General features: G+C 42.8%; 1 protein-coding gene across 1 annotated transcript in view; it reads left to right on the top strand.

Annotated features, from left to right (window-relative positions):
- The first annotated feature begins 15,697 nt into the window (after nt 1-15,697).
- LOC126469521 (twist-related protein 1-like) overlaps nt 15,698-24,395 on the top strand; it is a 98,289-nt gene continuing 89,591 nt past the window's right edge. Inside the window, exon 1 of the mRNA XM_050096641.1 lies at nt 15,698-15,813. Coding sequence (XP_049952598.1) covers nt 15,760-15,813 — 54 coding nt within the window. The 5' untranslated portion in view covers nt 15,698-15,759. The remainder of the gene's footprint in view (nt 15,814-24,395) is intronic.

Raw genomic sequence — 24,395 nt, 5'->3', positions numbered from 1 at the left:
TTGCCTGGCCACGAAATCGCCTGACACCAGAAACACTGAAAACACCTCTCTGCATTTTACTTCGATCATTTTCCGTAAATTACATCAGTATATGTGTCTGGCTACGGGGTCACTTCACTTCAACCCTATTGAGCACAACTCCTTGCATCCTGCTTCAATAAATATGAGTCATTGTGAATATTGACTGGTAATTGATTAGAATTGCCTCCAAAAGTTGTGGGTATCTTTTGGAGTTTGCACTACGATGAGATGACACCGACTGAGAATGAAAGGAGGATTCTAACCGCTGCTAAGGAGGACGTATCCATCATCAAAGAAAAGAAGATAAAAAATATCTAATCGTCTTTAATGTGATTTCTAATACTTGGGGATACTGTTTGTACGGAAAATAATGGTCAGTAATCAATGACGTAATTCCTCACATAAAATTCAGATGAAAAGACAATATCAGCTTGGTTCTGCAACTGCTTAGTTCCCGACTCATAAGACAGTCCATTATGGATACTGCCTCATTTTCGTGTGTGTGACACTTTACGAGCTGCTACTTAGACGAAATACCACTAACAGTCCATCGAGACGTGCTCTTACTGTACGGTCGCACTCCTTTAAATTCGAATTTGTGTTGCCAGGCGGGGTTTAATGCACAGGACTCTGGTTGGTGGATACGTAGAACTGAACTAATTCCTTAGCCTCGTTGCCCATCTGACTTCTTTTTCTTTCAAATGTTCAAATGTGTGTGAAATCTTATGGGACTTAACTGCTAAGGTCATCAGTCCCTAAGGTTACACACTACTGAACCTAAATTATCCTAAGGACAAACACACACACCCATGCCCAAGGGAGGACTCGAACCTCCGCCGGGACCAGCCGCACAGTCCATGACTGTAGCGCCTTAGACCGCTCGGCTAATCTCTTTTTCTTTCTGCAGTGTTATATCGAGTCGTTGGTTCTCATAACACCTGTTGATGAAGCAGCTATTACAGCAAGAGGCGTATGATACAGAACGCACTATGCTATGTGTATTCTGACGGAACGCGGGAACTCTGAACAATTTGTGTGATATATTGTAATCTATTCGTAAAATTCAGCAAACGAGAAGTATAATGAACAGTTGCTTTAACTGAAATACTTCACGTGATGATCTTAGAACTCGGAAACGAAGATTTACTTCACATATGTTGATATAAACATACATTCTTATTTTCACATATGGAATCGGACGCCTGAGTATTACCCAATATTTTCGAAATACTATTTATGCAAGATTTAGAAAATACAATAAAATGAATGAAAGTAAAACAAAATAAGGGCGAAGCAATGGAATCAGTAAATGAGATTACCATTATACCACAATGTTAATACCTATGGTCTGTTTCGTGCCACGAAGTATCCTGTGAACATAAGGTGCACCAGCGTAATAACGTGACAAGCTGTAATCATATAAGCTATTAAAGAGCTTGTATAACTAGGAATAAATCCTAAAATAGTAAAAAACGTTGAGAACACAACAAAAATAATGAACAGATTGGTTAATTGGGAATTAATATTACGTAAGAAGGTCAAAGCATAAACGACAACAAAGCAATATATAATTACCACTACACAGCTATTTAGCTTATGAATTGGCTGACACAATGACACAATGAACACAAGGCAGTGAAGCAGTTCAACACCAGATACATCTTAGACATGGGGCACGCTATACCCTGTTGCGAACAATAAGTCTTTGAAAATCAAATATGCATAATGGTACAGAGAAAGAAGATAAATATGTTAGTTAAGAAATTAACTCACGAAAAGTGAGCGAAGCAAAGATGACAGTAAAAAGCAGTTTGGCATTACTAACACATTTTAGATACCAGATGCTTTAGGCAGTTACAAACGCAAAACATCGACACGATAACGGATCTTCAAGACAATGTGTCAAGCACTGGCAATGGCAAACGCCAAACACACAACAGAGGCAACATACAGACACCTTCGTCGAACGACTGAAGCATAACTCAACCGATGACCCTCGAGCTAGCAATTAATCAGGACAACGAGCGTGGTTAACAGGACAGGAAACACAATGTTAGCGAAACAATGACACATGACAATGGCGTGACAGTGTAGTTACGTTAGCGCGGTAGGCGGGGGAAACGTTGAGGTGACGTACTAGTATGGTGTGGGATCCACTTGCCGATGACTGGCATCTTGGACAGGCCGAGGCAGAAGCCGGCTCTGAATCGCGCGTTGAGCCAACTGTAGATGATGGGGTTGCAACACGCGTGTGACATGGCAAACCAGTGGCAGAACAGGTACAAGTACGGGAGGCCGGCCCACTGCTCGATCGCCGGCTGGTGCTCGACGACTAGCTGCAACAGCAAGCCTCCACGTTAGCTGCCGGAGGCGTGGCGCAGCTCCCCATTAACCAGTAAACAACGCTTTCAGGGTCAAAGACAGTAAACATATCGCGGCCAAAGCCTTTTTTAAACGTGAAGCAGTTGAAACATACTATTGCGTTTCTCGGGGCGGTCGAAAAAGTTTGGCGCCGGCTTCGGGAGGCTAGACTATAAAGTAAAAGTGCGGACAACAAAGGGAAGCTCCGTGACGATCATCGGCTCCATTGAATAGTATTTTCTCTGGAAAGTATCTGTGACTGGCGGTATGTAATATTTTCCGACGAATCACTATTTTCTACAGCGAAAGAGGTCCAGTGCGAACATACAGAGCGTACCAAACATATCCGCGAGTCATCTCGCTGTGGCCATGTATCTCTGGCGGTTTGGGGCTGGATGTTTTTGCATATACTAGGATACTTCGCAGGACAGATGACTGACTTCGATGCTGACCAGTGTACTTACATTGTGGACAGCGTTTTTATACCATCAGTTCGACACCTGTGGACTGAAGGATTAACCTGTTTCCAGCAGAATCGGTCTCCTAATTCAAATGTCAGCTATAATACAGGACCGGTTTTCAGAATAGAATGAGATTTCTTTTCTCGGCTGGCCTCATCTAGCAAGAAACCTTACGTTGACTGGAAAATGAAACTCACGCCACCTGCCTGAGACGACGTACCATAAAATGAAAGATCAGTTACTCATAGATTCTCGTTCTCGAAGGATTCAGATGATCGTCGGGAGGGATATTAAGTGGTTAAGGAACTACGTTTTGTGCCGTTTTGAGGGTCGAAAAATTCTTATTAAAAATTGCGAACTGTTAACTTTGTGTGTTATATAGATTAAATAATTTGACGCAGTGAAGAAACAATTGCCGAAAACTGGCTTCGATTCGATGTCGCTGTCGTGCAGTCACTTGTCAGTCTGTCGACTACACCACTGATTCAAAAATTCGTTACAATAATTGTGTCTATATTCAGATATTAGTCGAAGTCCGGCTTTTCCAAGTCTGAAAATCTAAATGATTCGGAGAAGATTATACTGTGGGTTTTTAGAGGATTCATGCCTCGTGCTGCCTATCAATAAGGCGTAACTCCCTTAATTACAATTACAAGTTTTCTTTACTTCTATGAGCAATGCTGTGTACCCTATAATGTGATTAGCTTTTCTATAATATGACAGACAATTCAAATCTGAGACATTGCCACTTTTTGTGCTGTTGAGTGTACCATTTTTTTCTTTTTACATACCGATATTCATTCATAATGTTACGTGAAACCAATGAAGAAATAAATGATAACGAAAAACAAATAAAAACTCAATCAAAAATCTAAAAAAAGGGAAATAGTTGAAGGTGATGTTTTCATTTAGATATTAAACAACAAAATTATGTCTGCCCAGTTCATTCTTGAGAATAGGCTTCATAACGTTGGGGCCTGTTGTACTGCGAAGAAAAAATGTACAAACTGTTTCTTGCAAAGAAGGAGACAGTAAGCAGCCACTATTGATAATACTATTTATGTACACACATAGCACCGTTACCGGTTTCGAACCAACAGGTTTATCTTCAGACGGCTCTTCACGTCTATATACATTTTTGTTGACGTTTGCATAAATTTTTAGCTCTTTATTCCCCCTTGTGGCGAAAGATTCTTGGGATGATGGTGCTCTACAGTGAAAAAAAGAAAAAACAAAGAAACAATGTTAGAAACGAGCTGTTTAATCGTAACTATTCTAATAACGATCGATCGAACACACTGTAAACAAATCACTCAGTATGAGTTGTTATAATCATATTTTACTTACGTTGAAACTTCTCACTTCTCCGTTATTTGGTTGCAATGTTGTTTGCTGGAGTTCACACACACACACACACACACACACACACACACACACACACACACACACACACACACACACACACCAGAAACGTTCTGGCACATGAGGAAATGCATACAAAGATGGCGATATCACAAATACAACAGTCCCAAGGAAATTCTCTTTCAGAGTTATTATAATATGTGAATTGATTTGACAGTAGAAAATTTACAAAGAATAAACGTTAGATAATATGCATTTCATAGTCAATGAACATTCATTACAAATAAAGTAAATAGATGCAGAAACCCATTTGATAGAAAATTTTACTTAAATGATGCAGTACTATGTAGATCTTATGATATACGTAACGAACAGAATAAGGGAAGAGATATTAGTGTGTATACATAAATAAATATTATGATAGTGGACAATATATTTTCATATGATGGCTAGTTGAAAGTTTAAACTAATTTAACAGTTGTATTAATGTGTGGCTGAACAGTCCGTTAATTTTAGTGGAGCATTTCATGTTGAGTCACTGTTTGCAATTAGTTGTCAAAGAGAGTAGTGTTTACTTCTGTTTCGAACTGAACAATAGATGGACGAAATTTTGTAGAAAAGGTGCATTGACTAACTCAGTCTCTTCATTGAGAAGATTTAAAATACAGTATAAGTAACGAATGGCAATACAATAAATAGTAAATTGGTAAATACATAGCCGGCGAAGTGTAGAGAATATCATTAGTGCGACAGGAATAGAGACGGCTATATGCCAATAAATGATCAAGTATTGTCATTGAGGGATATTGTATCCGCTTTAATTAGATTGAATATACCTCTCGTGTATGGTCAGTCTACCACACCCTAGCACATATTATGAACATAAGTTTAGGGTTGGAGGGGGGTTTTGAAAAGTAATGTCTCCGGGTTTTTTATGCTGTTCTCAATGTCAGTTGAGGTATTACGTGTCAGGTACATTTTATTAGGTTGACTTTCCTGTTTCGCCGACGCAAGCGTAGCAGCGTCGGTGCGCTAGAAGTAGCGTAGTGTAATCGAGTTTCGAGTTTGAATAGTTCGTCCGCACATGGAGTTACCTCTCTTTCAGTATGCCAATGAAAAACCACACACGAGTGCCGCGACACCTGGAACAAGGCGCCACTTTGGATTCACTGTCATCCTCCATATAGTCCCGACTTGGCCTCATCCGATTTTAATCTGTCTCCAGAATGTAAAGAACACCTTCGAGGACTTCACTTTGATAGTGATGAAGCGGTGCAAGAAGAGGAGAGGTTGTGGCTCCGCCAACAAAGTGAGACTTTTTACATTGACGGTATCAGCAAACTGGTCTCTCGTTGGGAGAATTGTCTTCGTCACCAGGGTGAGTATGTTGAGAAATGAATAGATAGACAAGAAGAATAAAGATGTAGAAAGTTAACAATGTTTGTTTTATTTAGAAAGCTTTAAGGGTTTTCACATAAAAAATCGGTGCCATTACTTTTCAGCAAACCATCGTACAATTGTCAAATTAATTTAAACTTTCAACTGGCAATCATATAATAATACAATGTCTGCTATCGCAGGATTTATTTAGTTAAATACACGTATTAATCACCTATTATTTTGTTTACGAACCACCAGCATGCTGGAGTAGATTGGGTCTGCAACTTCTGTTAATAAGTAGAACTAAAAACTAGTCCAAGTTGCAAATTTTTACTTTTTATTCATTCTATGACTGGTTTCGTGCCTAGACCCATTTCCAAATCATCCTACAGGGCAAAAACAAAATCTACACTCATGCATAGTACAGTTATTACCAAATTCTTAAACATATGCCAAATACACAAAACATATCGTTTTAAACATACATAACAAAGTCGAGAATGGCGTTTTCCAAGACGTCAGAAACCAGCAGTGATCAGTTACAGAGCATAAAGATAATTGGCAGTTTACTTCTTCCGCTGTCGTAAGGAAACCTCGGGAAGGGGGCGCCCTGTCAGGGTACAGGATATATTAAAATGTTCTCCTCCAGGTTTCAAGAATTTGTAAATAAATGTCCAGGAACCCGACCTTATCTAGGGTACTGGACAGTTCACAGGTGGCGGATACCACCAGATATGGTGGACAGCTGCGAACACAGAATAAGCAGTCCCGGACCAAGGCAAAAAAAAAAAAAAAACACTTTGTGTCTGTCTTCATCTACATCTAAATCTACGTGATTAGTCTGCTATTCACAACAAAGTGGCAGAGGGTTCAATGAATCACCTTCAAGCTGTATCTCTACCGTTCCACTCTCGAACGGCGCGCGGGAAAAACGAGCACTTAAATTTTACTCTGTGAGCCCTGATTTCTCTTATTTTATCGTGATAATCGTTTCTCCCTATGTAGGTGGGCGCCAACAGAATGTTTCAGCAATCGGAGGAGAAATGTGTTGACTGAAATTTCATGAGAAGATCCCGCCGCAACGAAAAACACCTTTGTTTTAATGATTGTCACTCCTATTCATGTATCATGTCTGTGGCACTATCTCCCCTTCTTCGCGATAATACAAAACGAGCTATCCTTTTTTGTACTTTTTCGATGTCATCCGTCAGTCCCATCTGATGCGGATACCACACCGCATAGCAATACTCCAGAATAGGGTGGACAAGCGTGGTGTAAGCAGTTTCTTTGGTAGAACTGTTGCACCTTCTAAGTGTTCTGCCAATGAATCGCAGCCTTTGGTTGGCTCTACCCACAACATTATCTATGTGATCGTTCCAATTTAGGGTATTTGTAATGGTAATCCCTAAGTATTTAGTTGAATTTACAGCCTTCAGAAGTGTGTGACTTACCGTTTTGGTCATCTGATGACGCCCGACCAAAAGGCGTTACATGCACTGATCAAAAATGATAGTGCATTGAGAATGGCTAGTTTGTAGCCGAAATCTAGATTTGCCAATAAAATTTCAAAGAACAACGGAAAGCTGAAATCTATTATTTACAAGTCAATGTAACAGTCGCAGCGTGCAACAGCCTCTGAATGGAGGATACCCTGATGATAATAAGGAAATAGAAGAATACACAGACACACATGATGACATGGGCAAACGAAGACTTAAATTTTATGGACACATTAAAAGAATGGTATCCACTAGGTCGACAAAACAAGTAGGAGAATTCTACGGAAGCAGACTTAAGGCCAAAACTGAGCCAATTAAATGGATCGCTGCGATTATGGAGGATCTTGAAGTAGGCCGTATAACTCAAGCAGACGTTACAGGAACCAAAACATTCAGGCAGAAGAGATTTGCTTGCAAAGTTGGTCAGAGGGAAATTAGAAAACGGACTGGAACACCGTGGTCTGATGAAAGAAAGAGACTTCATTCAGAAAGGATGAAACAAATTTGGGCACAAAGGAAGGCCAACCACCAAAAGTGACATTGATGGATTGTACGTCGCGTGGTCCTTTTGGGTCCATACGTGAATAATGAAGTGTGCTCCAACTATCAAGAATACAACAGTTCATTATTACGGTTATTGTATGAATTGTGGTTGGAGGACATTTTAATAAATAAAAAGGTTTCCTACAGCGTGATAGGGTGTCCCCTTCCCGAGGTTTCCTTACGACGGCAGAGGGTGTAAACTGCCATTTATCTGTATGCACTGTAAATGTTCACCTTACATTTCTGACATATTCGAAAATGGCATTTTCGATTTTGTTATGTAAGTTTAAAACGGTATGTTTTGTATCTTTGGCATATGCTTAAGAATTTGGTAATAACTGTATAGATTGAGTGTAGATTTGGTTTTCTGCCCTGTAGGATGATTAGAAAATGGATCTCGGCTCGAAACTAGTCATGGAATGCATAAAAAGTTAAAATTTGCAATTTGGACTAGTTGTTCGCTCTATTCTTACTTTGTTCCTTGTGTATACCACAAGATTTACATATATATTAAGCAACATTTCCTATCAAACTGGTTTCTTCATTTATTAAGTTTATTTGTAATTAATGGTCATTGAATGTAAAATGCATATACAGTAACCTTTACACTTTGTAAATTTTTTGCTGTCAAATCAGTGAACATAGTATTTCTGAGAGAGAATTTCTTTGACACTTTTGTATTTGTGATATCGTCATCTTTGTATACATTTCCTCATGCTGCAAAATCTTTTTGATGTGTGCGTGGTGCTTTAAATCGAAAAAGTACTTCATACACTCTACAGTATTTCGTGAACACTAGCAACAACACTGCAACAAAATGACGCAAGATTTCCAACGCAAGTAAAATATAACTACAGACAACCAATCCTCAAAGATTTGTTTATATTGTGGTTGATCTTATTTGGGGTAGTTACGTTTCAGTACACTCTGAGACAAAAAAAGCAATACACCACGTAGAAATTATCCGAATGGCATGGAAACTTGTAGATATGATGTCCATGTATAGACAAACAAATGATTACAATTTCAGAACAATTGGATGATTTATCCAAGAGAAAGATCTTCACAAACTGAGCAAGTCAATAACGCGTTTGTCTATCTCTGGCTCTTCTGCAAGTACTGACTGATAGCGTTGTTGAAGTACTCCTGAGGGACATCGTGCCAGACTATGTCAAATTGGAACGTTAGAGCGTTAAAATCCCGAGCCTTTTTGCAGGGCCCTGCACATAACGCTCCAAACGTTCTCGACTGGGGAAAGATTCGATGACCTTGTTGGCTAAGGTGGGTGTTGACAAGCACGAAAACAAGCAGTAGAAACTGCGGACGGGCCTTATCTTGCAGAAATGCAAGCTAGGATGGCTCGTCATGAAGGCCAACAAAATAGGACGTAGAATATTATGGACGTACCGCTGTGCTGTAAGGGTGCCGCGCATGACAGCCAGAGGGGTCCTACTATGAGAAGAAGTGGTTCCTCAGACCGTCACTGCTGGCTGTTGGGCCATACGGCAGGCTGGTATGGCAACACTGTCCTGGGAGTCTCCAGACACGTCTTCGCTGGTCAAGGGGGCCCATGTCGAAGCTGCACTCATCAGTCAATGAGATTTCACGCCGAAGAGGTTCCTGGAGACGCCCAAAACAGTGGTGGGTTACTAACCTAACTGTCGTCCTCCATACGACCCAACAACCAGGAGCGAATGTCTGGGATGCCATTTCTTTTCACAGCAGAACCCCTTCGGTTGTCATACGCTGCACCCTTGCAGCACAACGGTATGTCGACGATATTCTACAGTCTGTTTTGTTGCCCTTCATGGAAAGCACATTTCAGTAAGATAATGGCGGCATCCCCGGACTAGAGTTTCTACTTATTGTCTTCGTGCCTGACAAACCCTAACTCGGCTAGCAGTCAACGGATCTCTCTCCAATTGAGCGTTCGTAGCATTATGGGCAGGGTTCTCCAAGGATCTGGAGATTTTGACGACCTAACGCGCCAGTTTGACAGAATTTGCCATGATGTTCCTCAGGACGACATCCGACAACTCTATCAAGCAATGCCAAACCGGATAAATGCTTGCATAGTGAACCAACGCGTAACTGACTTTCTCGATCTGTGAAGCTCTTTCCTTCAATAAATCAACCATTTGTTTCTGAAACTGTAATTATTTGGTTGCTTCTACATGTGCATCCGATCTATCGATTTCCGTGCCATTCGTATAATTCCTTCGTGGCGTGCCTGTGTGTGTGTTTTTTCCTTACAGAGTAGATTGTTTCCAACATCGTTTTCTATTGTAGGGCACCACCAGCCCAAGAATCCTACACCGCTAGGGGGAATAAAGATCAAGAAATATCATGGAAAGTTCAAAAAAAGCGTATATAGACCTGAACAATCATCTGAAGACGAAGCTGTTGGTTCGAAACCAGTTTCGGTGTTACTTGTGGAAATAAATAGCATTATCAGGAGTGGCTGGTTGCAGCTTCTTTCTTTACAAGAATCAACCTGTATTTTCTACATAGTCCAGGTCTCAAAATGTCAGTTTATGACAAAATAGCACAGAAAAGCGAATGTGTTATAAAAAAAATGCTGAAGTATTTAGATATAACCAGAAAATAAAAATACATATAGTGAGGTGGTGGTTCTCCTCTAACATCTTACGTTTAAAAAATAAAAGAATTATTTCCTGCGTAGTGGGTGAAACATGTGGATTTTAACTAGTGCAAAAACTGTCTTCAGGTTTCTGTGTCTATATCTTTCGTTTTTTCATCAGCATTTATTTATGAGTGTGGAAAAAAGACAATGTATTATCAGTAATATACTTGAAATGTTACATCAACACGTGTGTTTAAGACAAAGAAAATACGTAAACAGTTGTAGGAGATGCTCTAATTTGCCTACTTAAAGGAGACTACTATTTTTAAGAGACTATTTCTTAAACATAGAGCTCATTAGGTCTGGAGAATATTGTCGTGTGAAGGAATAACATGTTATTTCTTAAAATCATCGGATACTTACTAGGAGAACGTTCAATGGCAGCCAACAAATCATAAATGCTGTAACGACAGCGATCATCATAATGATAACCTGAAACAAACAAGAAAGACGAACTGCAGCGACTGACCTCAGCGATGCTTCGAACCAAACTACTTACACAGAAACATAAGCTCCATGGACTTTCTTGTCACGTCAAAATAAGACGACCGTGCAAAGATGAAGGAAAGAATTTGTGCGATGTTCGAAATAACGCACCAGTCTAGATACAACCACAATTATCTAGGAATCTTTCAGTGAATAGCTGGAGCCAATTGCTTATAGATCGTGATGGTTTTCGGTACTTTTGACAAATAGAAACGCAGATATGTTTGTCTTAGGAAATAAGTCACTGTATATATTGTTATAAATTTGCAGTATAAGATGCTTCCGATAAAGACTCACGAAATAGTGTCAATGAAAAATAGATATGAAGTGTATGTTGCCACGTAAGGTTACTATAATCGTTGATGACTAAAGCTCTGCAGCAGACTCAATGTTTCAGTCGAAATCTATCCCAGTAAGTGTACAGCAGGTTCTGTAGCAAGCACAGTGGTTTCCATAAGTGAAGAAAGAATCACACATAACGAACAAAAACTTAGGAGAAACTACAGCACATCACACAAACTTCAGTATCTTGTTTCTACAATAGCAACGCGTTAAACTGTCTCATGCAGACCAGCAGCATAGTAGAACTTTCGCGTATCTTTGTGCAGGGTGAACATTAATAAAACTGACAAACTACAAGTACAGGACGGATTTCTTACTGGAAATAGAGGAAAAAAGTCCCGTGAATATGTGTCCGGAAACGCACCGTTGCCACAGTAGATGGCGCTGACGAGTGGCAGCTCCTCTAACGTGCCGTGTGTTCCTTATGTGTTGCAGGCTGTGTGATTGAGCAACAGAATGGTCCGGCATTAATGTCGGAAGCAAACCGAGATGGCGTTTATGTACGGCCAAGCAGATGAAAATGGTCGAAAGGCAGCACGGTTATAGGCTACCAAAACAAGTACCATCATCGACACCAACCATATCACACACCATTTAAAGCCTTTTTTGGGCGTTTGTGTGATCATGGATCCTTTCAGACAGACGAAAGTGCAGGGAGGCGGAGCCAGATTTGGAGGAACGGTATCTACAGAATGTTCAGACGATCCTTAGTACATGCCTCAGGCAAGTGGCCCGCCAACATGGTGTAAGCCAAAGTACGATTATGTGTATCCTGCATGACAACCGCTACCACCATCTGCAATCCCATGCATACCACATTGAACATCTGTTGTGACGCGGATGCGATGCAGCTCCGTACTGTGTTCTGGGACGCACACTGACCATTTCCGGGCACATGTTCATAGGACCTTTTATCCTCCATTTCCTGTCAGGAATCGGTCCCTGCAATTTGTCAGTTTTATTAATGTTCACGCTGTACAGTAGACAGTTGTTTGTTTGACAGTAGGAGTCTACTAAGAAGTCCAAGACAGTTAAAAAGTATTATGGAAGATGTATTATTATGTTATTTAGACAATACTATTGCTGCTCGCTTTTGCTGAACACAAAATTTACTTACTTAAGGTGCACTGGCCCGGCAGATAATTTCATGCGGAATCAGAGAGTAAAATATATTAAATAATCAAAATTCTTTTTTTTAGATCACCAGAAATGGAGGTGCTTCTAAGGCCATAAAGCGCTGAACTGAACTTGATTAGTTTATGCATGTGTTAAATCCATTTTAAGTTGTTATCTAGGTGGATCCCAAGGAACTTTACGTGGCCGGCCGCGGTGGCCAAGTGGTTCTAGGCGCTTCAGTCCGGAACCGCGCGACTGCTACGGTTGCAGGTTCGAATCCTGCCTCGGGCATGGATGTGTGTGATGTCCTTAGGTTAGTTAGGTTTAATTAGTTCTAAGTTCTCGGCGACTGATGACCTCAGAAGTTAAGTCGCATAGTGCTCAGAGCCATTTGAACCATTTTTTGAATTTTACGTGCTTCATTCAGTGTATGACCACTAATGTCTATTTCTGGAGCTAAATGGTTATTATTGCTTGGACCAAGTCTAGGGACTTGTAACAGTGTACCGAGAACAGAGTAGCACTAAAATTGCGTTTTATGAAAAAATGGCTTCTAGAGCGTATCCCATTTACACTTTTCAACTGTATTTCGTGGGAAGGAGATAATTTTTCTTCAAATGACTCCGATGTACGATCTTAGTAATACTTTATCACTGATTTAGCCGGACAGCTGCAAATGAATCTCTCGTTTTAGAAAGTTCACATGTCCATTTCATACAAAAATGAGGTATATACAGGTTCATATCAACATAAGGTAGCTGAATCTTGTCAGAATGGAAAGGACTCTTGTCCATTACTCCTTACGTGAGAAAATTGTGTCGCTTTACTGAATGCAGCTGAATTAATTTTAGAAGTGTCAAATGTCCTGGACATGTGTACTGTTCTATAACGAACATTATCGCGGCTCCAGTGGAAGAATTATAAACTACTGATTTTGAATCAACGAAAGTCGTTTCCCGCCTAGCTAATACGGCCCCAGCAAGAAGCAGTGTTAAAAAATCAAAGAAAATAAAGAAAAACCCCGAGAAGGATAAGTTTAATGTGATTAAAAAGGCAAGAGTTAAAGGAATTGTATTTGCTAATAATGCAAGAAAGAGTTATACCTCCCAGACAAATCAGCAGGTAATATAACCTAGAAGCTATGTAATAGTATTTTGCTCTAGTGGAACAGAACTTTCTAAGTTATAGGCCTACATATTAATACTTCTATAATATAGTAGTAATGATTCGTTTGTTATTACAACAATGCAAGTTATTTTGAACGATTCTCTTTGCAGATGTATATATAAATACTTTGAGAAAATAACCAAGAGCAGCAGACTGACTTACTATATCATTTCAGTACATTCAACACGAAAGATGATCAAAATACATTTTTAAGTGTGTTGATAACAGTTGGGAACACTCAGGGAAGAAGAGCAGATCAGAACTCTACAGTAGAAAAACCAAAATCGTTAAGTTACTGGTGTAATGGTACAGTTAGTAGCAAACAACCCACGTATGTGAGAAAACTTTTGTTAACTCATTTGGCATATCAGAGAGGCGAGTGACGAAGCCTCAGATTGTGCTTCAAGAGGGACGGAACCTACATGATACGTGAGGAGTCGGTTAAAAGGAGTCGCGCTCTACCACCCCAAATTGTAAAAACTGTTCTTGATCACCTAGTATCATTTCCTGTTTACACAAGCCATTATGGATCTGATAATCATGTTTCTTTAGATGACAGGCTAAATGTGCAAAAAATGTTTCATTTGCACAAAGCAAAACATCCAAATACTGAAGTAAATTACAAGAATTGTATTAAGTATATTAATGAAAATTTTAACCTCACTTTTGTACAACCACAATTCGATACTTGTGTAACATTTCAGAGCTTAATGATGAAAATCAGAGGTCGTATGCAAAATGATTCAGCAAAGAAGATGGCCATTGAAGAATATACACTGAGGTGACGAAAGTCATGGGATGCCTCCCATTATCGTGCACCTTTTGCCCCGAGTAGTGCAGCAACTCGAAGCGCCATGGTGTGAACAAGTCATTGTAAGTCCAGTGCAGAAATATTGAGAAATGCTGCGTCTATAGCCGTCCATAATTGAGAAAGTGTTCCGGTGCAGCATTTTTTGCACGAACTGACCTATAGATTATGTCCAATAAATGTTCAATGGGTTATTCAAACCAGTTGTGAACAATTGTGGCCCGGCGACATGGCACACTGTCATCTATAAAAATTGCATCGTTGTCTGGGAACGTGAAGTCCATGAATGATTGCAGATGGTCTCGAAGTAGGTGAACGTAATCATTTACAGTCAATGATCGGCTCAACTGGACCAGAGGACTCAGCCCATTCCATATTAATACAGCCCATACCATTACGGAGCCACCAACTGCTTGCTCAGCACCTTATTAACAACTTGGATCCATGGCTTCGTGGGGCCTGTGCCCTACTCGAATTTTACCATGGACCCTTACCAGCTGAAATCTGGATTCATCTGACCAAATGGTTCAAATGGCTCTAAGCACTATGGGACGTAACATCTGAGGTCATCAGTCCCCTAGACTTAGACTAGTTAAACCTAACTAACCTAAGGACATCACACACATCCATGCCTGAGGCAGGATTCGAATCTGCTACCGCAGCAGCAGCGTGGTTCCGGACTGAAGCGCTTGGAACCGCTGGGCCAGAGCGGCCGGCTTCATCTGACCAGGTCTCGGTTTTCCAGTCGTGTAGGGTCCAACCGATAAGGTCACGAGCCCAGGAGAGGTGCTTCAGGCGATGCCGTGCTGTTATGAAAAGCACTCGCGTCGGTCTTCTGCTGTCATAGCTCATTAAAGCCAAATTTCACCACACTGTCCTAACGGATACGTTCGTCGTACGTCCCACATTGATTTCTGCTGTTATTTCACGCAGTGTTGCTTGTCTGTTAGCACTGACAACTCCACGCAACGCCACTGTTCTCGGCCGTCAAGTGAATGCCGTCGATCACAGCGTTGTCCGTGGTGAGAAGTAATGCCAGAAATTTGGTATTGTTGGCGCACTCTTGACTCTGTGGATCTCGGAATATTGAATTCCCTAGCGATTTCCGAAATGGAGAGTTCCATGCGTCTAACTCCAACTACCACCCGCTTTCAAAGTCTGTTAATTCCTGACGTCAGGCCATAATCACGTCGGAAGCCTTTTACATGTATGACCAGGTTAGAAAAGACAGATTCGCCAATGCACTGCCCTTTTATACCTTGTGTACCCGATACTATCGCCATTTGTATATGTTCATATCGGTATCCCATGACTTTTGTCATGTAACAATGGGAGCCGACAGCAAACGCGCGAAAATAAGACTAAAATTAAACGATCTGAGGTTTGTGAAACGTTGACAATGCACCCAGAGGTAGATGGGCGCTCACTTTGCGGTAATGTGCTCCGGAAGCAAGCTCGACCACGCCCGCAGAGGGCTGTGTGTGCGCACACAGTTGTCACGCACAAGTGAGTCGAGACCTTCCGGCGGGCTGGGAACTGCGCTGGCCGGAAAGCGCTTCCTGCCCAGTCATGGCTGCGCCCGCGCTCGCGTCCGCGTGCCTGCTGCTGCTGCTGCTGGCTCAGGTGGGTGCAAGCTGTCGCCGTGCTGCCTGCGGGCGTCGACACTCTGTTCTCTTGTTATTCTGTTGGCCTGTAGGCACTTCAAGCTGCATATCGGCGATGAAGCCGTCCTGCCACTTTCACTCACACAATTTATCCCCAACCACCTACGATCGTCCTGTTCAACTAACAGGGTAGATTACCTCGGCGAGGCGTTTCACTGCAGCTTTGTGGATTCTCTCACTTTCTATCCGACAGAGTAGACTACAACTTCTAACCGAGTAAAATAGGAATTATGCCTTATCTACTACGATACGTCAAACTGATCTGTCCGTACCAACCTAAATGCATCTTGGATAGATGATCGCACAAAATTCTATCGTTGAATTTAAATCATATGACACCCTCCTCAATCACGGTCTCTTTCCTACACAAATGCGTCACAGCGTACCAGTTCCTGCCCCTTTCTCACTCTTCACTACTCATTCATTATGAACTCCTAGACTTATACGAGACATCCCATAGGCTTGGCACTAATACTCCATGTTTCTCATTAACATCGTCTATTCCAGTACCAACTGCTCGCACCTACTTTGTAGCTACAAGCAAAACGGTAACCACTTCCCTATACCTGAGCGTACGGTCCTTTACTAAACCGCCAAAACAATTCTTAAAAAGTCTCTAAAAATTATATTTTTTTAGTCGTAACGCGTTTCGATTCCTTAGCTCCGTCTTCAGCTGACAATCTCGGATGTAAACTTCATCAGAATATCTCACAGAAACGTAACGACATTACATGTTCCTTTTTTTGTTCCACTCGTTTTTGCCCATTTATCTGTTTAAGATAAAGTCACGTACGTCTTTCACAAATATACAGGTAGCTAGGTTAACTCTGTCTATACTTACCCATCATACTCCCCTAAACCATCCCACGGTCATATTATCCCCAACGATGAGTCTCATAATACCCTTAACACAGGGCTACAGCTGTGGCTGCGAGAGCACACGCAGGCCGCAGTAGCGCTACCTCTTTCTGCACAGCATTTAATTTGTTGTTTTTCTACGTGCCCTTAGCCGGTTTAAGGCCCAAGAGACACAAGACGCCGTTTGGTGAGCCCAGCTGAGAAGGGTGCCAAAGGCGCCACAAGTGTAAGATTGCTACACAGGACGTTCCACAATTAGTAGTGGTCGCCCGAGGTGTCAAGCTGAGAGGGGGGCCAAAGTGCAATGTGCGTACACAGTGTGTACCACAATTAGTAGCGAAAACTGACATGCGGGAAAGTGTACGAGGGAAGAAAGGGGGTGGGGAGCGACAAACCATGAGCCGCTTGTGTGGACAAATGTTCCCGAATCAGCCCTGCAAAAAATGTTCAAATGTGTGTGAAATGGCTCTGAGCACTATGGGGCTCAACTGCTGAGGTCATTAGTCCCCTAGAACTTAGAACTAGTTAAACCTAACTATCCTAAGTACATCACAAACATCCATGCCCGAGGCAGGATTCGAACCTGCGACCGTAGCGGTCTTGCGGTTCCAGACTGCAGCGCCTTTAACCGCACGGCCACTTCGGCCGGCGTGTGTGAAATCTTATGGGACTTAACTACTAAGGTCATCAGTCCCTAAGCTTACACACTACTAGACCTAAATTATCCTAAGGACAAACACACACACCCATGCCCGAGGGAGGACTCGAACCTCCGCCGGGACCAGCCGCACAGTCCATGACTGCAGCGCCTTAGACCGCTCGGCCAATCCCTCGCGGCAATCAGGCCTGCGTTTGCTTCTGTGAAGAGCTGAATATTATGGTATCTATCTGTGTTGACTATTTTTTATTAGCTTTTTCTAAGTGTCTGCGTATTTTAAAGCATTTGTAGTGCATGTGCAGCGTAATGATAGAAAGAAGCAGCATGGCAGTAGTATTCATTTTGTTACACCTAACGACTGTTTGGGTTAGCGTTATACCGGGTCCGCAGCTCGTGGTCGTGCATGCCGCGTAATGATAGAAAGAAGCAGCATGGCAGTAGTATTCATTTTGTTACACCTAGCGACTGCTTGGGTTAGCGGTATACCGGGTCCGCAGCTCGTGGTCGTGCGGTAGCGTTCTCGCTTCCCACGCGCGGGTTCCCGGGTTCGATTCCCGGCAGGGTCAGGGATTTTCTCTGCCTCGTGATGACTGGGTTTTGTGTGATGTCCTTAGGTTAGTTAGGTTTAAGTAGTTCTAAGTTCTAGGGGACTGATGAACATAGATGTTAAGTCCCATAGTGCTCAGAGCCATTTTGAATTCGTTATACCGGGTGGCCATAAACATTCCCAGCCGAATACAATTAGTGTCAGTTGCTCTCCGTGGCGTACATGATAGCGTACGAGACTGCTCAGCGTTTGGCTCGAATTCGATCCTTACTACGGTCCCATGTCTAATTTTTGTATCGTTCTTTTGTTCGGTTTTAGTGCACCAAACGGAGAAGTTGCCCGCGTAATGGCATGACTGGCTAACTTCGATGCTAAGTAACTCGTAAACGGAGCAACATATCGAATTTTTTCTTAACATTTATTTCTCAGCTCAGCCTAGCTTGCAACACACTTACAAGCATTTCAGACTGATTCTGACCACCCTGTACGTCTCGTTGTATAGACTAACTAGGATAGAGATGGATAGGGATTACGCCAGTTGTGTACGGATGCTGGGGAAATTGGCTGCTGTGCAAAAGGCGTTGAAAGCTGAGTTGGCCACGGTTGACAGGCTTCAGGCAGAGCTGCTGTGGCGTCGAGTCACATGGGGCGAAAATTGTATGATCTCTGATGCTGATAACACCGTTTGGGATTCTGATGTCGCAACATCTTCCGATACACCTGACTTGGTGGGTCCGCCAGATTGTGAACGGCGAACTGTAGGAAGGTCGCGAATCTCTGGATGGGAGGAAAAAGTGGGCCGTTGCTGGACGGCTGCTCCCTACGGCTTAAAGCAGGTCTGAGGTCTAGCCCACTGCTGAAAGTATATCTGAGCCAGCACTGGATGCTTCACCTGTTGAAACTGGGGCCGATCTTCCTTAAAGGTCCAGACAAACGCGACGGATGGGTTTTCAGGTCACGGGTGCTCCAACTTAGGTGGAGACGGAGTATTAGGGAAATACACTCCTGGAAATGGAAAAAAGAACACATTGACACCGGTGTGTCAGACCCACCATACTTGCTCCGGACACTGCGAGAGGGCTGTACAAGCAATGATCACACGCACGGCACAGCGGACACACCAGGAACCGCGGTGTTGGCCGTCGAATGGCGCTAGCTGCGCAGCATTTGTGCACCGCCGCCGTCAGTGTCAGCCAGTTTGCCGTGGCATACGGAGCTCCATCGCAGTCTTTAACACTGGTAGCATGCCGCGACAGCGTGGACGTGAACCGTATGTGCAGTTGACGGACTTTGAGCGAGGGCGTATAGTGGGCATGCGGGAGGCCGGGTGGACGTACCGCCGAATTGCTCAACACGTGGGGCGTGAGGTCTCCACAGTACATCGATGTTGTCGCCAGTGGTCGGCGGAAGGTGCACGTGCCCGTCGACCTGGGACCGGACCGCAGCGACGCACGGATGCACGCCAAGACCGTAGGATCCTACGCAGTGCCGTAGGGGACCGCACCGCCACTTCCCAGCAAATTAGGGACACTGTTGCTCCTGGGGTATCGGTGAGGACCATTCGCAACCGTCTCCATGAAGCTGGGCTACGGTCCCGCACACCGTTAGGCCGTCTTCCGCTCACGCCCCAACATCGTGCAGCCCGCCTCCAGTGGTGTCGCGACAGGCGTGAATGGAAGGACGAATGGAGACGTGTCGTCTTCAGCGATGAGAGTCGCTTCTGCCTTGGTGCCAATGATGGTCGTATGCGTGTTTGGCGCCGTGAAGGTGAGCGCCACAATCAGGACTGCATACGACCGAGGCACACAGGGCCAACACCCGGCATCATGGTGTGGGGAGCGATCTCCTACACTGGCCGTACACCACTGGTGATCGTCGAGGGGACACTGAATAGTGCACGGTACATCCAAACCGTCATCGAACCCATCGTTCTACCATTCCTAGACCGGCAAGGGAACTTGCTGTTCCAACAGGACAATGCACGTCCGCATGTATCCCGTGCCACCCAACGTGCTCTAGAAGGTGTAAGTCAACTACCCTGGCCAGCAAGATCTCCGGATCTGTCCCCCATTGAGCATGTTTGGGACTGGATGAAGCGTCGTCTCACGCGGTCTGCACGTCCAGCACGAACGCTGGTCCAACTGAGGCGCCAGGTGGAAATGGCATGGCAAGCCGTTCCACAGGACTACATCCAGCATCTCTACGATCGTCTCCATGGGAGAATAGCAGCCTGCATTGCTGCGAAAGGTGGATATATACTGTACTAGTGCCGACATTGTGCATGCTCTGTTGCCTGTGTCTATGTGCCTGTGGTTCTGTCAGTGTGATCATGTGATGTATCTGACCCCAGGAATGTGTCAATAAAGTTTCCCCTTCCTGGGACAATGAATTCACGGTGTTCTTATTTCAATTTCCAGGAGTGTATTAGGCAGGTCGGGAGAAAGGCCAGTGTCCACTCTTCTTGCCGGTGTATCTCATCTGAAACGTGGGACGAGTTCTGTCCGCCGTTATTCAACGCACTGGGTGCATCTTCCTGAGAACTGTGGCTCCTGTTGGTGAGAATGACACCTGTCGCTAGGGGTTCAGAGAGCAGCCTTGTTTCATACAGGCCGTTGGAGGAAGACCAGTATCATTTTGCAGCATTGTTCCCAGTAACGATTGCGGTCATCTGACTTGGAACCGGGTAGAAGCATAAACCAGAGGCAGAGGCGATTCTGTGGTGATTTTGCAAGTGGATTTCTGGACCTCGGTTGCCGGTGGAGAACTGCAGGACACTTCTTAAAGGTCAGACATGCACTACACACATGGAGCGGCTATAAGGATAGCAGAGTACTTGTGGAGTGCATATGCGAGCTTTTGGGATAGAAAAATCTTTCCACCTGTCCGATTAGTTACATTCTCATTTCAGAGAGGGTAGTGTATGCAGTATATGAGCCCCATTAATTGCAGTGAGTAATATTAGTCATGGAAGATGGGAGATTTACAATGTTATTATAGTATTATCTAATTCCAGGTGGGTCTATGGAAATGTTCAAGAACTAATACTATAATTTATGAGCGGTAATAATGCCCACATATTTCTAGGGGCAGAAAACTGGATGAAATTCTAGATTCCAATTGGAATATATATAGCATTACAGATTGGGCGCCGGTGACGGAGATCTGCATACAACCGTAAACAATACAATAACATATCGTAAGGTTAGTACAGAATCTGAACACGAAATAATTTCTGTGAAGGTAAGTGTTAAAAGTCGCGCAACATGCCAGTCGGGCGCTTTTATAGACCGCCTGTTTCAAAAACAGTTGTGGCGGGAAAACTTGGAGAAGGTTACGTGTTATAGTATAAGGTGGATTCCAAGTTGCGAGCCATAGACTGGGAGATTTAAGTGATTGAATGGTAAATGGGACAGGGAAATTGTTTCAAATGGCTTATCGGAAAATTACCTTGATTAGTTAATCAGAGAATCGAGTAGTGAGGATAACGTCTTAATTTTCGTGGTTATATACATACCCGAACTTTTCCACTCTGCTAACGTAGTACAGGAAATGATTGCTCATGATATTTAACATCACTAACTAGAAATGTAAATAGGAAAGTAAAGAAAGGTAGGAAGGTAATTTCATTTAGCAAGTGCAACAAGAAACAGAGTTCGAACTACCTGAGCAGTCACCATCAGACACCTCTGAAACCAGAAGTATTGAGTATAAATGGACAAAGATAATACCTTAGAGAGGTACGGCATTTCCCGAGCAAAGACACGTCGTCGTCGTTTGACAGCCGTTTTAAAAAGCTGCTACGAAAGCATAGCGACATAAACATTGCCAAAACTTAGAAGAAAAAAAACTGAACGACGCCAATATCAGCGTAAGGAGAGTTATGCTTGAAGCTTTCAATGAATTTCATCGTAAAATTCTATCTACCGATCTGGCATAAAATTCTAAAAAGTGTTGGCCTCATATAACCGAAACTGAGGTTGACAAACAGCAATCCAACATACTAACCGCCCTTTTGCGAAACTATTTCACTGGCAAAGACGGTACTGCGGTTCGTCCTTCCAGTGCTCGAGAAGACGTTTCATCTTTTTGTTTGAATCCAGTGGATGCCACTTTGGTTGTAATTTTTAGGGGAACTCAACATAATTTGGATGAAGTATTTGCCATACGAAGACCTTTTTTCTCCTATGGGACTAAAGAATAACCACACAAATCAGAGTTGTAACGTTAATTTCAGACAAGGACGAGTTAGTGAGACAAACAAACCACCATCAAGAATGCACTGTGGCAAAATGAACTGCCACACGAAAGTACTATTAATATCACTTCCCCTTTCCGCCTACATGATGACTACAGTGATTTAAGAAAAACCAAAAATATGTACGAGTCTGTCCTGTACATTTCTTAGTCATCAGTCGTTCGTTTCACCCTTTTTCGGTTATCTGTTATAGTCAACGATAGCCGGTAAAAACTCCGATAAAATAGCGAATACCTCTTGTTCATCTACACGACTACTGCGCAAAGGTTACGTAGAAGCACTTCGGGCTATTTCTCGATCTTTGCACTATCGGGTGACACGTGGGAAAAATTTGTGACTTTGTTTCTTTTATTTTATCACTATGGGCATTTCTTCCTATGTAGGTGGAGGTTAACAAAATATTTCCGCATTCAGAAGAGAAAGTTTGGCACTGAAATTTTCTGGAAAGATCTCGGCGCAACGAAAAAGGCCCCTGTTTTAATGATTGCTACTCCAACTCGCTTATCATATCATTTAAACTTTCTCCCCTGTTTCGCGAAAATACAAAACAAGTAGCTCTTCTTTGAGCTTTATCAATATACTTTATCAATCCTTCCTTGTAAAGGTTCCACATCGGGCAGCAGTAGGCCAGAAGAGGATGTACAAGCGTAGAGTGTACATCTAAGGGTACTGCCAATGAGGCATGCTATTCGGTTCACCTTCCCTTAAAAACTTAAGTGTGATTATTCAAATTTAAGTTGTTCGTAATTGCAATCCCTAATTATTTAGTTGAATCAACAACCTTCAAATTTGAATGATTTAACGTGTAACCGAAATTTAACGGAGTTGTTATAGTACTTATGTGGAAGGCTCAAGCATTTTACTGTGGAATACTTTAAGTATCACTGATCATTTTCACGGTTAAAGGCTACTATGCAAAGAGCAAAAATGATTATCTTACCATACTCTCAGTCACATCCTGTCCTGCACCAAACCTCAAGCGATACATCTCATATTATCGACTAGCCCAAATCTCCTCTCTCCTCCATCTCGTAAGTGGAAATTTTTTCTCAGATACATGACACGAAACGCAAGCCACACTATTAGATCAGTACTCTGTGTAAAATATCTTACTCGTTTGTATTCAGTAATTTAAACAATTCATAGTAAGTGTGATATTGATAGTTTCTCTATTTTGTTATTTACGAGACATATAAAGCAGCTGATGTTAACTTAAGATGTTTTCAGCGGCTGTTATTTTCAACAGATATCGCATCGGAGTTTGGGAGCACCGCATATGATAGGGCGCTGTATTATGTCCGTCAGTGTCGGGTGGGATTACACACACAGCTGGCCTCGGCTGTTATGAGCGCCGTCCGTCAAGACATTCTCGGTTACAAAAACTTCACTGATCTTCTGCAGTGGACCAACCAAAAACTTGTTTACCTCCAGAAAAACCACGAGGGTCGATATACACTGGTGTGCAAAACTTAAGGATGAAAGTAATTTTCGCATGATGTTTCATCGCCAAATAACATAGCTCGATGATACTTTTACCATACATAGAAAGAACTACAGTATGATGCAGCAGGTAAGTGAAAGAAATACGCATAGAGACAAACAGAAATGACAATTTTATTCGAAGAAAATAATTACACTGAAGTCACCACGATTTATGATTGTCCCCTTGGCATTACAAACCACGGGACGTGGTGACAGCAATGCATGCTCTGCAGCATGCTCCCATGCTGGCCACAAGGTGGCTACGCAGTTCTTATAGTAGGGCGTCCCATTCCTTAACTGGCGCGTTTGAAAACTGCTGGATGGTCATTGGTGCATGTGGACATCCTGCAGTAGATCTCACCAACTCATTCCACACGTGTTCGATGGGATTTAAGGCGGGGGAAAGGGCAGTCCAGTCGATTCGTCTAATATCCTCTCGCTCCAAGAGCTCCTCTACCTGTGCTGTTTGATGCTGTCGCGCATTGTCATACAAGAAAATGCGATCAGGGCCGAATGCATCTTTGAGAAGGCAGACATAGGCAAGGAGTACAGTGAAGCCATACGGGTGAGTGTGATATTTTCAAAGGTCTGGAGATTAGTACGCTCTTGCACCATTATGCCTCCTCACACCGAAACAACTGGCTCACCAAAACGATTATACCTTACTACTGGTCGGTCCGTTCTCTGCGCTTTTAGTACCATCGCAAACGGTGCCGTCGATTTGCCAGTGTCAACAGAATA

The sequence above is a fragment of the Schistocerca serialis genome, chromosome 3 (assembly GCF_023864345.2).
Source record: "Schistocerca serialis cubense isolate TAMUIC-IGC-003099 chromosome 3, iqSchSeri2.2, whole genome shotgun sequence".
In the NCBI taxonomy this organism is placed as follows: domain Eukaryota; kingdom Metazoa; phylum Arthropoda; class Insecta; order Orthoptera; family Acrididae; genus Schistocerca; species Schistocerca serialis.
Note: the sequence above shows the minus strand (reverse complement) of the source record. Positions and strands in the feature narration are given on the sequence as shown.